Source organism: Antechinus flavipes, chromosome 5 (assembly GCF_016432865.1).
Source record: "Antechinus flavipes isolate AdamAnt ecotype Samford, QLD, Australia chromosome 5, AdamAnt_v2, whole genome shotgun sequence".
NCBI lineage: Eukaryota > Metazoa > Chordata > Mammalia > Dasyuromorphia > Dasyuridae > Antechinus > Antechinus flavipes.
In genome coordinates, this window is record NC_067402.1 from 291,483,032 (window position 1) to 291,497,944 (window position 14,913).

At 49.1% G+C, this 14,913-nt stretch overlaps 1 protein-coding gene across 2 annotated transcripts in view; it reads left to right on the forward strand.

The window, feature by feature from the left end:
* PARVB (parvin beta) overlaps positions 1–14,913 on the forward strand; it is an 81,567-nt gene that overhangs the window by 38,899 nt on the left and 27,755 nt on the right. For both annotated transcript variants that reach the window (XM_051962332.1, XM_051962334.1), the window contains exons 2-3: positions 12,130–12,219; positions 12,557–12,627. In XM_051962332.1, the coding sequence (XP_051818292.1) occupies positions 12,130–12,219; positions 12,557–12,627 (161 nt within the window). The remainder of the gene's footprint in view (positions 1–12,129; positions 12,220–12,556; positions 12,628–14,913) is intronic.

The window sequence follows — 14,913 nt, forward strand, 5'->3', positions numbered from 1 at the left end:
AGCCCAGGATAGGGGCTGTCCAGTCCCCACTGGAACTATGAAGGTGAGGATGGCAAAGGTCCCATTCCAGCCCCTCTGGATGCCACTGTTACTTCGTTTAGCCAAAGCCCAGAGAGCAGACACACCCTCCTTGGATAATAATGAATTGTGAGATCAGCGCAGTCACTTGAGAGAGTAAATAGATGAGGAAAGCACTCATTAAGCTCTTTCTATATACAGATCACTGTGTTAAAGGCTGGGAAACTGAGAGGAGATTGTTCCTGCTTTAGCTTTGTACATTTTTTGCCCAATCCCTCTCTCCTAAGAGAGTCCTTGTTCTGAGCCCGAGCTCCTGGGGTCAAATCTCACTTCTAGCTCTTAGAATTTGGCTGATCTTGGGTCTCCCATAACCCATTTGTGCTGTGCTTTCTCCCTCTGAAAAATGAGCGACTTGTTCTAGCTGACCTGGGGCTTCTCTCTCCCGGCTCCATCCGTTTGTGGTCCTACGGTATTTCCTAGGCCTGGTTAATTGACCAATGGAAAGATGAATGGATTATAGCTTTAGTCTTGGGGAATTCCTAATGGGAAGAAGTGGGGACCAGGAAACTCCCCCCAAATCTCAACAGGAATAGAAAAATGAACCACAGCCAGAGGGTGATTGAGACAGGCCTGAAGCTGTTCTTTCCAGGACTACTTAAGCCCTTCCTGTCCTCTGAGTACCCTGTCCAAAAGGAAATCACTTATTCCTACCGAAAAGTTCCCTCCCCGAGAGCCATGGCAATAACTGCCAGTCCTGGGGGAGCTGGGAAATAATCCCAGGACCCAGATTAAAAAGCCGAGCCTGCCAAAACTCAGTGAGACCTTGGAGAGTCTTATTGGGCTTAGTTTTATTTGGGGAGAAAAATGAGTTATTCAGAGTCCTGGACTTTTTTTTTTCCCCTGAGGCAATTGGGGATAAATAAGTGACTTACCCAGAGTCATACAGCTAGGAAAAGTTAAGTGTCCAAAGCTAGATTTGAATTCAGGTCCTCCTGACTTCGGGGCTGGTGCTCTATCCACTGCGCCACCTAGCTGCCCCCAAAACTGGTTATTCAGGAGATTTATTCATTGTTTACTGCAAGTAATGTATACAGCAAGCTGCGGGAGGCAGAAGAATTTATTTATTTATTTTTTTGGGTGAGGCAATTAGGATTAAATGACCTGCCCAGGGTCACCCAGCTAGGAAGTGTTAAGGGTAGTAGAAGAGTTTAATCAAATAAGACAAAAACTCTGTCCTCAGGGAGCTCAAAAACTAGGAGCTAGAAAGAGGAAGTAGAACCACAACAAACATACATTAAACACCTTCTGTATACAGAACTCTGTTCTGGGTGCTAGGGAGCAATGTAGTCCCTCAATTCATGGAAAACAATTTAGTAGGAGGAGGAAACAGAATCACAGGAATCGTAATATTTACTAATGATCAACTGGTTAAAAAGCATTTATTAGGTACCTACTATGTACCAGCAATTGTACTAAATACTGGGAGGTACAAAGAAAGGCAAAACTAGCCCCTAGTCTTAAGGAGGATTTGGGGAGGGGAAAAAACAAAACAAAGCAAACCCTGTTAGTAGCATATAAGGCAAAAAAATAAAAACCTAGGCTCATAAATGTAGATCCAGAAGGGGTCTCAAAGGCTATCTTATTTTACAGAGGAGGAAACAGTGACTTGTCTAAGGTCATCTAGGTGGCTTCTGGGCCTGGGCCTGGAAGGGGCACTTTATAGAAAGGTACACTGAGGCCCAGGGAGTTGCCCAGAATCATTCAGAGAGTGCCAGAGGCACAATTTGAACCCAGATTTTGTCTGAGTCATTGGGAGATGGAGCCATTGTACCAAAAAGAATATTACCCACCCACCCCCCACCTCTGCAGCCAAGTAGAGAATTAAATATGAAAAAGCAAACCGTGTCACAGTCATTTGAAAGTCAAGCCCTGGCCGGGATTATTCCTACAAAGCCGCTTTCTCGAGGTGTGCGATCCAGCTGCCCTCCTGGGCTTCCCGGGCCCAGCCATGGAGGGACCCCTTCCCTTCCTTTCTGTCCCCAGATCTGCTTCAGGAGGGGAAGGCAGGTTGGAGAGAGTGGGGCAAGAAAGGGTGATGGGAGCTGCCCCGAGGAGGTGGGAGGCCAGAGGGCCGGACCCCTGGGAGGGCAGCTGCAAACTATCAGTGGGCCCCTCATCCTTCTGATGAAAGGAAGCCAAAGTGGGGGAAGGCTCGGAGATCTCCCCTTTTCTCTGACTCCCAGCCCGAGGAAGTGCTTAGGACCTCCAAGGAATTTCAGAGGCCACTGAGTCCATTTTACAGAGAGGGAAACTGAGGCTCATAGAGAAGGGACAGGATCCTGGGATTGCAGACTTAACCCACAAGTCCATTTTACAGAGGGATAAACAGTCTTACAAAAAAGTGACTTAGGATCCTAGGTTGGAATACCCCAGATTTTTAGTTTTTTCCCTTTGTATTTTACAGATGAGGAAACTGAGGCCTTTAGCTTAGCTCTCTCCCTACGTTTGGGACCATAGGGTGACGGTTTCAGAGCTGGAAGGCCCCTTGTTGGCCACCCAAACCCAGCCCTCTCATTTTGTCGGGGAGGGACCTGAGGCTTATAAAGCTTTGAGGGAGTGACTTGTCCGGGCGGGCAGGCAGGTAGGACCGGGACTGGTGTGAAGTGGGATTGTTCCCGATAATCAAATCACCGCCCCCTCCAAAACGGGCAGAAATCGCACTCGGGGCTTTGGAGCGACTTTAGATTAGGGCCGCAGGCTCTGGAGCAGCAGACAGACAGACAAACGAGCTCCGGAACAGTCAGACAAGAGGTAAGAAAGAACGATCCGGCCCGCGGGGCTCCTTGGCCCGAGGTGGGATGTCCACCCAAACCTGGCCCTCCTGCACTAAATCCCGGGGCCTTCCCTCGGCAGAGAACGGCCTCCAGAGGGCGCTGTGGGCCTGGCCTTGTTCGGCCCCCGGTCTGGAAATGCTCTCATGTGCTTCAGCTGCAGTGGGTTCCCCTCAGTCAGTTCCGCCTTTTAACACTGAATGCTTCATCTTCGGCTTTCTCTCCTGCGCCAGAGAAGCCCGGCATCCTGTGGGCGCCATTGGCCGGCATCCGATTGCTCCTCCGCCCCTAGAGCAGAAATGCAGCCCCGGCTTCGGGAACGGTTTTCCCTGTTTAGTCTGTGCTAGGCCGGTCCCTAACGTTCTGGGCTGCTTCATTAAAATGCGGCCTCCGTTGGAAGTGAGCAGCTGGCTTTTTATTGCCCGGCTGCAAGGGCCCATCGCGGCTCCACGACGCAGGACGTGACCCGTCCCCCAGAGTGGAGTTGTTGGCAACGTCTGCTCCTCCTTCCCTCTGAGCCTTGCTATTAAACAGCTCTGCGTCCATCTGTCTGGGCTCCCGCTTCCCATCAGGGAAACAAGGTGGTCGGACTTGGAGATTCCCTGAGCTCCTTTCCAGATCTAAACCCTGGACTCGGCGCCTAGGTCAGTGCGTGGCACATAGTAGGTACTTACCTTTGTGTCGGGGATCCTGGCCGCGGGATGGAGAAATCTGGGGGCGCCTTCTCAGAAAGGCAGAAAGCAAAGGAAGCCAGTTATATTGAAACAGAGTTAGCAGAACATCTCAAAAGTAATCATGTTCCTAGGCCCCAGGTTGAGAACCCCAGTTTCCCAATGTTTGTTGATTGATTCCGGGAACTACTGATTGGCTGTGTGATATTAGGCAAGCCATTCCCTTCTCTGGGATATAAAATGAGGAAGTGGAACCGGTTGACCTCTAATGCCCTTCAAGAGGAGAATCTGATTTCCTTGTAAGCATTTTCCCCTTTCTGGAACTTAATTTCTTTCTCTGTAGAATGAGAGAACTTCTTGGCTGTTTTGTATCCCAGCAGCTAGTATACAGTTGGTGCTTAATAAATGTTTATGGGTTGATCCTGTAAACTGTTGGTTAGCCACGTGCATTTCTCTCAAAGGGCTTTGGTGTAAATGCTTTCAGAATGAAGGGATGGCCCTGTGTCACCTTGAAAGTCCCTTTGACCTCATAAGCGATGGGTTTCTGAGACAGATGATGAGAGGATGAGAAGAAGATAATGAGCTAATGAGATGATGAGATAATAAGATGATGAGAAGATGATGAGAGATGATAGGAGATGATAAAGAGATGATGAGAAGATGAGAAGAAGATGATGAGATGATGATGAGATGATGAGAAGATGAGAAGAAGATGATGAGATGGTGAGAAGATGAGAAGAAGATGATGAGATGATGAGAGATGATGAGAAGATGATGAGATGATGAAAAGATGAGAAGAAGATGATGAGATGGTGAGAAGATGAGAAGATGGGTGCAATGGATAGAACACTGGGCCTGGAGTCAGGTTGAACTGAGTTCAAATCCAGCCTCAGCCTAATGGTCCTGAGCAAGTCATTTCACTCTGTTTACCTCAGTTTCCTCATCTGTATAAATCTCTGCCAAGAAAACTCAAAATAGGGTTACAGAGAATTGGGCACAACTGAAATGACTCAATAACTATCAAAAAGCAAATCAGGCTGTTGAACTGGATACTCCTAAAGTCTCTTCCAATTCTAGAGTTAATGCTCTTAGTCTGAACACTAGGTCACAAATCATTGAGTTTGTCCTGGGCTCCTGCCGCCATCTTGGTTCCAATGACCCAGCAGCCATGGGGGACTCAGCCTCCTCTCCCTTCTGATTTCTGCTAACCATGCTTTTGCCGAGAGGGTAATTAGTGACAGGTGAGGTGTGCTGCCTTCTGAGCGGGTTAAAAATAATTGCCAATTTGTTATGATCGAGGCAGGCGTAATGTGGTGATTAATGTACTCGGAAGGACGGTGGAGATTGCTTGTCCAAAGAGCCAGGGTAGAGCGGTTGGGTCAGGAGGAACAGCTTCAGCGAAAGCTCCTTCGTTTCTCTGCCCTCTCTGGGGGCGAGGAGCCTCGGGGAGCTTTTGCTGACAGATTAATGGACTCTGTGTGTCTATAAATCACCAAAACGTCTGTCTGAGACTGGGAGGAGGGCGACAGTAATCGGGGGCCTCTCTCAGGGCACATCCTTGCGCCATAGTCCCGCTGACACCTCTTAGTACTTTGGGGGCCCTGGGTCTTTTGACTTGATGGTTGGGTGCACTGATGATGATGGCTCAGCCACATTCAAAGTGTCCCTGAGTTACCGAGAAGATACAGCCAACAGGTGTAACAGAGTAAATTCCACTCCCTGCTCCCCTGGTCTGTGATCTCAGCAATCCCAGAGTTCCCTCCAGGGAGGATCTCAGCCCCTAGGCTGGATGATTCTTGGCTTGTGTCTCTCCCAGACTCTGCCCCGGGGATCCCTCAATGTGCTGGAGACCATGTTGGGCATCCGATCTTTGTGTCTCTTATGTCTCTCTATTCACACACATCTCCTTCATCTTCTCTCTCTCTCTCTCTTTTCTCTCTCTCTCTCTCTCTCTCTCTCTCTCTGTCTCTCTCTCTCTCTCTCTCTCTCTCTCTCTCTCTCTCTGTTTGTCTCTCTGTCTGTCTCTCTCTCTCTGTCTCTGTCTCTGTCTCTCTGTCTGTCTGTCTCTCTCTATATATATACTATAGATAGATAGATAAATATAGATGTAGATATTTGCTAAGGCAATTGGGTTAAGTGACCTGCCCAGGGCCACACAGCCAGGACGTGTTAAGTGCCTGAGGCCAGATTTGATCTCAGGTCCTCCCAACTTCAGAGCTGGTGCTCTATCCCACTGCGCCTCTGAGCTGCCCCCTTGAGTATATTCTTTTAAAAAAACACTTTTTGTTTTCAATTCTGCATTTTCTCCCTTCTCCTTCTTACCTGTACTCCCCCCACTCCCTATACCTTGACAAATCAAGAAACCGCCCCCCCCATTATAGACATTTGGCAAGCAAAATAAATGTCCCCAAAATGTGTGCAATATCTATATCCCATACACATGAACACATCCATATTCACATAATACAAGTGCTCATAATACACGTGCACGGTGACCATGCGTGTACACAGAATGCACAGTGTGTACATGTACAACGTATTGATATATTTGTGCACGTACACCGATATATACATTCTGTAGCCCAAGTCCAGAGCATGTAAAATCCCTTTGACCTTATGATTTATTGATTACAAGGACCGTCTGACTGAGAAGGGAAAAGTCCCCCTCTCGGGCTTTTTGACAGCAATAATAGCCAGCAGTGATGGAGTGCTTTAAAGACTGTAAAGACCTTTACTGATGTTTGCTCTTTGTAGCAACCCTGTTATTATCTCTCCTTCACTACTGAGGGAACCGAGGCTGAGAAAAAGGTCTTGCCTCCGGTCTCACGGCAAGTATCCGAGGCAGAATTTGAATCTGGATTTTCCTAGGCCCAAGCCCAACACTCTGTCCACTGTGTCACCTAGTGTCTTCCGTCTTTCCATCTGAGTCATTCAGGCTGCCAGAGCTGAACTGAACTTATCGGTGTCCCTCCCCTGTCCCCGGCTCTCCTTCCCTGATGGAAAGGCCAGAAGAGCCCCAGAAGAGGGGGGTGGGGTCTCCCAGTCCACCTGGACAGAGGGTTGGGGTTCCTGGGCAGAATGGCGGAGGAGGCGACCTCATCGTTTCTTCACCGGGCCCGAGGAGAGGCTCCAACTCGGGCAGCTTTACTGTTTTACGGGCAAACAAACACTTAGCCCTGTGAACTGTGGTTTTCCTCCTCTCAGAAATGAGTCCTTGCAACATTTACCCAATGGATCCAACGGGGACTTTGTAAGCCTTAAAGTGCTCTAGGAAAAGGGGAGCTGTGATATCGAGTTTTATTTTGCCTCTAAGAATAAATTGCTCACTTTTTAGAGATTTATTTGCTGTTCCAGTTAGGCTGGTGCAGGAAATAAATCAGACAAGCTGCCCTAGTTGGCTTGCAGTCTGAGAAATGGTTCCCAGTTACTGCCTTTGACCTCCCTGAGGCCAGAGACGGGCCTTTGAAGGGCCTTTGCTGGGGGCCCGGCCGTTGGTCAGTGCAAGCATGAAGCTCTCTTGCTTTTTTCCCTCCCACGCACTCATTTTTTCCTGTGTTTTTAACATTTGTCTGTTACCGCAGAGACAAAGGGAAAAACCCAGCTGCCTCTGCTCGCAGCAGTGATTAGTTAGCTCTCTGCCCGATGCTGACCGAGTCCGGGGGGCCGGCTGTCCCTGGAGTGAGGGATCAGACGGAGCGACCCCCCCATGGATGCGCCTGATGGCTAGGTGACAGTCAGGCATTAAGCGGGCAGAGGCTGGGGATGTCCGGGGCTGGCTGACCACCCAGCCTCCCTCCTGTGGCCTCTGGCCACATAGGGCTGCACCTCGTCATCTTGGCCATCCAGGAGACGTGCCTTCTCCCTTGTCTCCTCCTGGCCGGGGCAGTCCCTGACTCAGGGGCTTCTGGCAGGAACGGGCTGTTCCCACCATGCACGTTGCCCCTGCCTGATGCCCCTTTGTAGTGTTCTTGGCACACGGAGCAGCAGTGAGTCTGTTTTTTTCTTGGGCATCAGCAGCCACAGATAGCCAGCCATCTTCGCTGGGATCCTGGGAAAGGAAAGTCTTGGCAGAAAATGTTGGGAATGATGGAAGTTACCCATGCATGTGCCATGGGCAGGAATCCAACTGGATTTTAAGAAATGCAGTCGGTTGAAAAGTGTTGATGGAGTAGCTTCCACCTGCCAGGCACTGTGTTCAGTGATGGGATGGCCCCTGCTCTTAGGGAGATTACATTCTGACTCTGAAGGGAGATTCCAGCTTAAAAGCAGATTTTTCTTTCTTTCTTTCTTTCTTTCTTTCTTTCTTTCTTTCTTTCTTTCTTTCTTTCTTTCTTTCTTTCTTTCTTTCTTTCTTTTTCTTTCTTTTCTTCCTTCCTTCCTTCCTTCCTTCCTTCCTTCCTTCCTTCCTTCCTTCCTTCTTCCTTCCTTCCTTCCTTCCTTCCTTCCTTCCTTCCTTCCTTCCTTCCTTCCTTCCTTCCTTCATCTTTCCTTCCTTCCTTTCTAACTAAAGCTTTTTATTTACAAATATATGCATGGGTAATTTTTCAGCATTGACAATTGCAAAACCTCCCATTCCAATTTTTCCCCTCCTTCCTCCCCCAGATGGCAGATTGACCAATACATGTTAATTATATTAGAGTATATGTTAAATACAATATATGTCTACATATCCATAGTTATTTTGAAAAGCAGACCTTTCTAATGATTAAAGCTCTCTGAAAGTGGAAAGGGCTGCTTTGGGGGGCAGTGAGTTCCCAGGCACTGTGAGGTATTCAAACAAGTGCCACATTGGTGATAGCTGGATGGTGAAGTGGGATCAGGATCTGCACCTGGGATCGGGAAGACCCGTTCAAATCCTGCTTCAGACACCCATTGTGTAACTGTGACAATTCACTTAATCTGTTTGCCTCCATTTCCTCATCCATAAAGTGGGGTTGATAATAATAGCATCCACCTCCCGTAGTTGCTGTGAGGATCAAATGAGGCATTTTTTTTTTTTTTTAGTTTATTTTTAATCCACATTGTTTTATGTTGGGAGAGAAAAATCAGAGCAAAAGGGAAAAACCATGAGAGAGTTTAAAAATCAGAAAAAAGAAGTGAAATTGCATGTGTTGATTTACATTCACTCTCCTTGGTTCTTTTTCTGGGTGCAGATGGTGTTTTCTATGTAAAGTTTAGAGGGATTGCCTTGGCTCACTGAACCACTGAGAAGAACCGAGCCTTTCACAGGGAGCATGCATGTTCTCGCAGTTATTGTGTACATTGTATTCCTGCTTCTGCTTGTTTTGCTCAGCATCAGTTCATGTAAATCTTCCCAGGCCTTTCTAAACTTGGCTTGTTCCTCATTTTTATAGAGCAATAATATTCTATTCCTTTCATGTATCACAACTTGTTCAACCATTCCCCAATTCTATTTATTTTCCAATTCTTGGCCACCACAAAAAGAGCCGCTACACACATTTTGGCACATGTGGGTCCTTTTCTCTCCTTTATGCCTTCCTTGGGGTACAGACCCGCTAATGTTTGGGTCTGAAGCTGTGGGGTTAAATAAGGTATTTGTAGAGGGCTTTGTAAGCCTTAAGAAAGTGCGGACTCTGGCTATGGGGCAGGTTGTGACGAGGTCCAGAGTTCCTCAGCGTACTCGGGGTGCAGCCGCTTGGACTTGATAACGCCCAGGCTTCTCTCCAGTGCCCTTGGCTGAGAGGTGGATGGATGTGTGGGATTCGCACAAGCTGTGAATTTGGGGGGATCAGTGGCTGATTCACCAACAGGCAGAATCAGGACTCAGATCCATCAGGCTGGAGGCGGGCTGAATTTAGTGCGGTGGAATCAGAGGCCGGGGGCCTTTGTGGGAGAAATCTTGTACTGTGGACAGCTCATCCACTGGACATCCAGGATGGGGGTGTGTGGCCAAAGGGATGTACGTGTGAGAAAGGCCAGGACTGGGCAGGGAAGCTTGTAAGGCTGTGGCCTTGGTGCTGACTGGAGTATCCCAGTCTGGGTCATCCGACCCAAATCAATCCACTTCCACGTTAAAAAAAAAAAGTTTCAAGATGCTGCTGATGGTCCAGAACCTGCTCTCAAGGAGCTGCAAGTCCAGTCCCATCAGTGGCCTGAAGGTTTGTGAGAGCCATTGTCCGAGGGCCCAGCTCGTAGGGGGGAGATTCAATATGGGGCTTCTTTACGGGGTTACTTTATAGAAATGCATCTGTTTTTAATGCCATTAAATTCTCAATCACCTGGGTCACAATGGTGGCCCCAAGGGCCTGAGGGTCAGGAGCGCACAGGGGCTTCATTCCCACTTGGGTCTTAAGGCCACAAATGCCTTGTGTCGTCTCAGGGACTCTGAAGGCCGCTGCCGCTGCCAAAACGTTTGCTACCAGAAGTACCGTGAGCAGTCATGGCGATCGCTCTTACTCACACGTGGTGGTTGTGTTTAACGAGCACGGACGGGCAGCCTCCCGAGAACAATGGCCAAACCGAGGAAAACAAACCAAGCGAGTTTTCCCCATTAATCACGTAGCCCAAGACAGGAGGGCCCAGAATCCTCCTTTGAACTTGTGTAACCCCGGTGTGGCCCAAGCTGGTTCTCAGAAAGCCTGCCAGGGCCCGAGACTGGCGGAGCGTGAGACGTGACTCCAAGAATGTGGCCGTTTCCTGGCAAACGGACCAAGGCCTTTAAACCAGAATATTCCCAAGATTCAAGTGGAACCCCACGGCCTGGCAGGCCATAAACTCTTGGGGGAAAGAAAAGTAGGTTCCAAAGAACTGTCCTTTTCGGAAAACAGACGGTCCTTTGAAGGGAGAACTTCTGATTTATGATCATGGACAAGGCCTGGACGCTGTGAACAGTCGGTAGCCACATATGTAAGAAGAACTAGGACATCATCGTCTTCAGTCGTCAAGAGCTAAGGTTTATGTGGCATTTTTATAGCAATTTATGTTTATATGGCATTGTGAGTTGGGAGAGTGCTTTCCATCTGCTGTCCCTTTGATTCCCATAACAATCCTGGGAGATCAAGGTGGCGATGATTCCCATGAGGAAACTGAGTCAGAGACAGGAGGCTCTCTCCGGTTTTTCTGTCTTTAAGGAGATGAAATTTTAGGCCGTGTTTGATGTCATTTTTGAAGTTCTATGTTCCAAGCAAACTGCTCTCCTCTCTGCTGGGAAATGACCTCAGCTTGCCTCTGAGGGCCTTTCTTTGATGTTGGGACCTCATCCGGCCTTGGGCCCACTTTTTCTTTTTTAAAAGAAAATTTTCTATTTGGAATCAGAATTTAAAATGAGGCAATTCACTTTATTCAACAATTCGTTTTAATAAGCATATATTAAGTATCTACTGTATACCAGGCACTTTGCTGTGGTCAGGGGGCTTATGGTCCACAGTGAAAATATAACATACACATGATGTGTAGTGAGAAATTATTTTTTGAGGAGGGGGAAAACCCTGGCATCTGGGGGAATCAGAAAAAACCCCGGGCAGGCAAGCACCTAAGCTGGGTCTCAGAAGGAGATTGGGATTCCAATCTGTCAAGAATTTATTAAGTGCCTACTGTATGCAAGACACCATGTAAGTTTGAGAGATATAGAGCTAAGAGAAGAAACAGTTCCGCCCACAAAGGGCTTGCATTGGTATGGCAGCAGGGAGAGCGTCTTTCCCCCGATTCTCTATCTCTGTTTCTCTTTCTCTCCCTCTCTCTCTCCCTTTCTCTCTTTCCTTTCCCTCCATCTCTCCCTTCCTTTCCCCTCTCTCTTTCTCTCCCTCTTCTCTCTGTTTCTCTCTCTGTCTCACTCTCTCTCTCTGCTTTGTTGCCTCTCTCTGTCTCTTTCCCTGGGTCTCTCTGTGTATCTCCATCTTTCTCTCCCTCATACTCTGTCTCTCTTTCCCCATCTCCCCTTCCTTTCTGTTTCCTCTTTTTTCTCCTCCTCCTCCTCCCTCCTTCCCCTTTCTCTCCCCTGTATTTTTCCCTCCTTTGGCATCTCTCTCCATGTTTATTTGCATCCCTGACTCAGCCTGGGGGGCGGGGGGCTGCCAGCGTCTGGGGGCCGGTAAGTCGGACCCTGAGAAAAGAACAGCATCCTGCCCCTCTCCCATCGCTGGGCGTGGTTCACCCAAGATGCGTCTGTCTGCTTGTCCTTAACAAGTGGGCTAAATGCTAACAGTCCTTGGTGTCCCTTGTAATGGTTTTATGTGCATAAGTCAGGGATGGAAGCGGGCTGGGACCCGAGGGAACCTCGGTGAGGAAACTGGCTCCCTCCCAGCTTACCCTCTTAGGGGGCTGCCTGGGCCCCGAGGCGTCACTAAGGCAGGACTCGAACTCGGGTCCTCCTGGCTCAGGCTGGCTCCCCAGCCCCCCGCCCCACCTGCCGCCCTTACCGTAGCCGTGATCCGTGTTTGAGTCCCCACAATTCCTCCTGGTGTAGCCGGGATTTGCCGTCGGATGGGCTCATACTCCCACTTCCTTCTGCCCCGCTGCCATGGAAGTGCCCCCTGCCCGCTCAGGGTCTTCAGCCGCTTTTCCTTTGGGCTGTGCCCTTGGCCTAGGCCGGGGTCCGCCGGGCCACCTTTCACCTCATGTTTCTTTCTTGGTTTTTTCTCTCTTGACAGTGAGCGAGCTCCAGGAGGAGGGCAAGAATGCCATCAACTCCCCCCTGACGCCCGCCACGGTGGACATCCACCCCGAGGACACCCTTCTTGGTACGATCTCTGCTTCTTTATGGGCCAGGAGTGTTTCTGGGGCCGGGGAGGGCTGAGGGTGAGGCTCAGGAGGACCTGAGTTCAAATCCAGCCTCAGACACTTAACGCTTCTAGCTGTGTGACCCTGGGCAAGTCACTTAGCCCCGATTTCCTCTCCCACCAAAAATCCCCCCAAAGGGGGGGGAGCTGGCAGGTGCACGCCTGGCTTCTGCACCCATCCCTCACTGGGGCTGGCTCTCGGGGTCTCTTGCCTCCTCGGCTCCCTGTCCATCTGTTGGGGGGCCCGGGGAGGTGGGGACAGCCTGCCTCTAACTGCATCTCTTTCGTACCCCGGCAGAGGAGAATGAGGAACGGACGATGATCGATCCCACCTCCAGGGAAGACCCCAAGTTCAAAGAGCTGAACAAGGTAGGCCGAGGCAGGCGCTGTTGGGACCAGCGAGGGGAGCTGAAGGTCAGAAAACGGTGACCACACGAGGAGCCGGTTACTCTCCTTTCTTGGCTGGATGGCCTCCGTGCTCGCTGCCTCAGTCTCCCCCTCCCGTGTAAAGGCCTTTAAAGACTCCTTCCGGCTTTAAACCTGCGCTCTATTGGGCAAGGCTCTGGGCTAGGGGCCGGGGGAATGAGCGGTGGGGGCTGGGGGCAGGGGAGCCCCCTCCAAGGATAATGTGGGGGAAAGCGTGAGACTGGGGGGAGGCGCAGGGGCACCGGATCCCACAGCACAGGGGACTAGCCCTGTCCCCTTTTACAGGTGAGGAAACTGAGTGTGGTGGAGAGGAGGTCATTTGTTGCCGGTCTCTTCTGAGAGAATATAAACTTTTAGAGGGCAGAGAAGGAGAAGGGGAGGAAGGGGGTGTTGTATACTGTCCTTAGAGCATCCAGCCTCAACTGGGGCCAGACCTCGGAGAGTGAGCAATTTTACCAGAAGGATCTTATTTGTGATAATGATAACAATCAGTAGCATTTCTATGGTCCAAAGCCATTTACAAATATTATCTTGCTCAAACCTCACAGCAACCCTCTTTGAGAGGTATTATCATCATCCCTAATCCCCATTTTACAGATGAGGAAACTGAGGCAGGCATAGGGCCACTCAGCTAATAGATGTTTGAGGCTGGATTTGAATCCACTTCTCCTTGATTCCCAGTCTGGGGTTATCGACTGATGGTCAGAAACAGTGCTCCTTTGTTTGGTTATTCATGTTGTGTAACTCTGGGCAAATCAGTGGGAGCTCTCCCTCCCTACTTTTGTTTTTTCTTCAGTCAAATGGGGCTACTGTCTGCCCTGCCTCCCTCCCAGGGCTCCCATCAGCTCTGCAGATTGCGACACAGCATGTGAATTTTAAGTTATCGTATCTGGAGGGCCCTTAGAAGCCATTGGATCCAACCGCCTCATTTTACAGATGGGGAAACTGAGGCCCAGAGGATTTGAATCCAGATCCTTGGACTTTGTATTCCAACGTTCTTTCCCCTGGATTTTGGAAACGGCGACCTTTAAAAAGACGAATGAGTGGGAAGTATGTTTCGTTCCCGCTCTGTTGTTGTGTGTTGTTTATTTTTATTTGTCAAGCATCTGTGGCTGCTCTGCGGAGCGTGGAAGGAACTGGTTTGATTCTCCTGCTTTGTCACATCTTTATTTATCCTCGAGAACAGGCAGGACGAGGCTATCGGCGAGTGGGAGACGTGTGTCTGTCTGTGTGCGTACAAACTCCTTTCTGTACACGTTCCTCGGGCCATTTCCACGGCCACCTATTAAATGTCTGTCAGGGACGTGGCCAGATAATTCTGCCCAGTTCCAATGAGCTTGTGATGGAGAGAGCCTTCTATACCCAGAGGGAGGACTGTGGGATGTGAGTGTGGATCACAACAGAGCATTTCCATTCTTTTTGTGGTTGTTTACTTGTATTTTATTTTCTTCTCATTTTTCCCCCGGTTTGATTTGATTTTTCTTTGTGGCAAAATAATCGTATAAATATATAAGCATATATTGGATTTAGCGTCTGTTTCTACCATGTTTAACATATATTGGATTACTCGCCATCTAGGGGAGGAAGTGGGGGAAGAGGAGAGAAACTGGAACACAAGGTTTTGCAAGAGCTGATGTTGAAAAATTATCCATTCAGATGTTTTGAAAATAAAAAGCTTTAATTAAAAATTAAAAAAAAAAGATTCATAGGAAAAAAAGTTGTCTGTCCAGGGAGATAGGAAACGTACAAAAGATCCAGTCCCTGCCCTCACAGAGCTTACAGCCCAGTAGGGCACTATGGGGCAAATATAAGTGATTCGCCTGTGGTCACACAGCTGGATTTGAACTCAGGTCCGACCTGTTGCCCACATTAGCTGTGACACGGGATCTCTTGTCATCCTGTGTTGCTGTTTGTGCCCTGCCGTCTCTTGGGTCTGTTTCCCTTACATTATATTGTGGAGCTTTTCCTGGCTCCTTTTTCACCGGTTCAGTTCATACGGAGCTTTCCAAGTTTCTCTGAATTTTTCCCCGAGCCCAGTCTTTTGAGGGGTGATGACATTCCTCTCTACTTGTGGCCACTGGTCATTCTCCCCTCCAAGAGGTCTCGGTGGTTCCTGAAGATGGACCAGCTGGTGGGGGAAGAGATCTGTCCCTTCTGTTCTGGTGGAGGAAATCTGCGAATGATTGACCAGACAGAGAGAGAGGGGCTGTTGTATCACAGAGCTCTCCA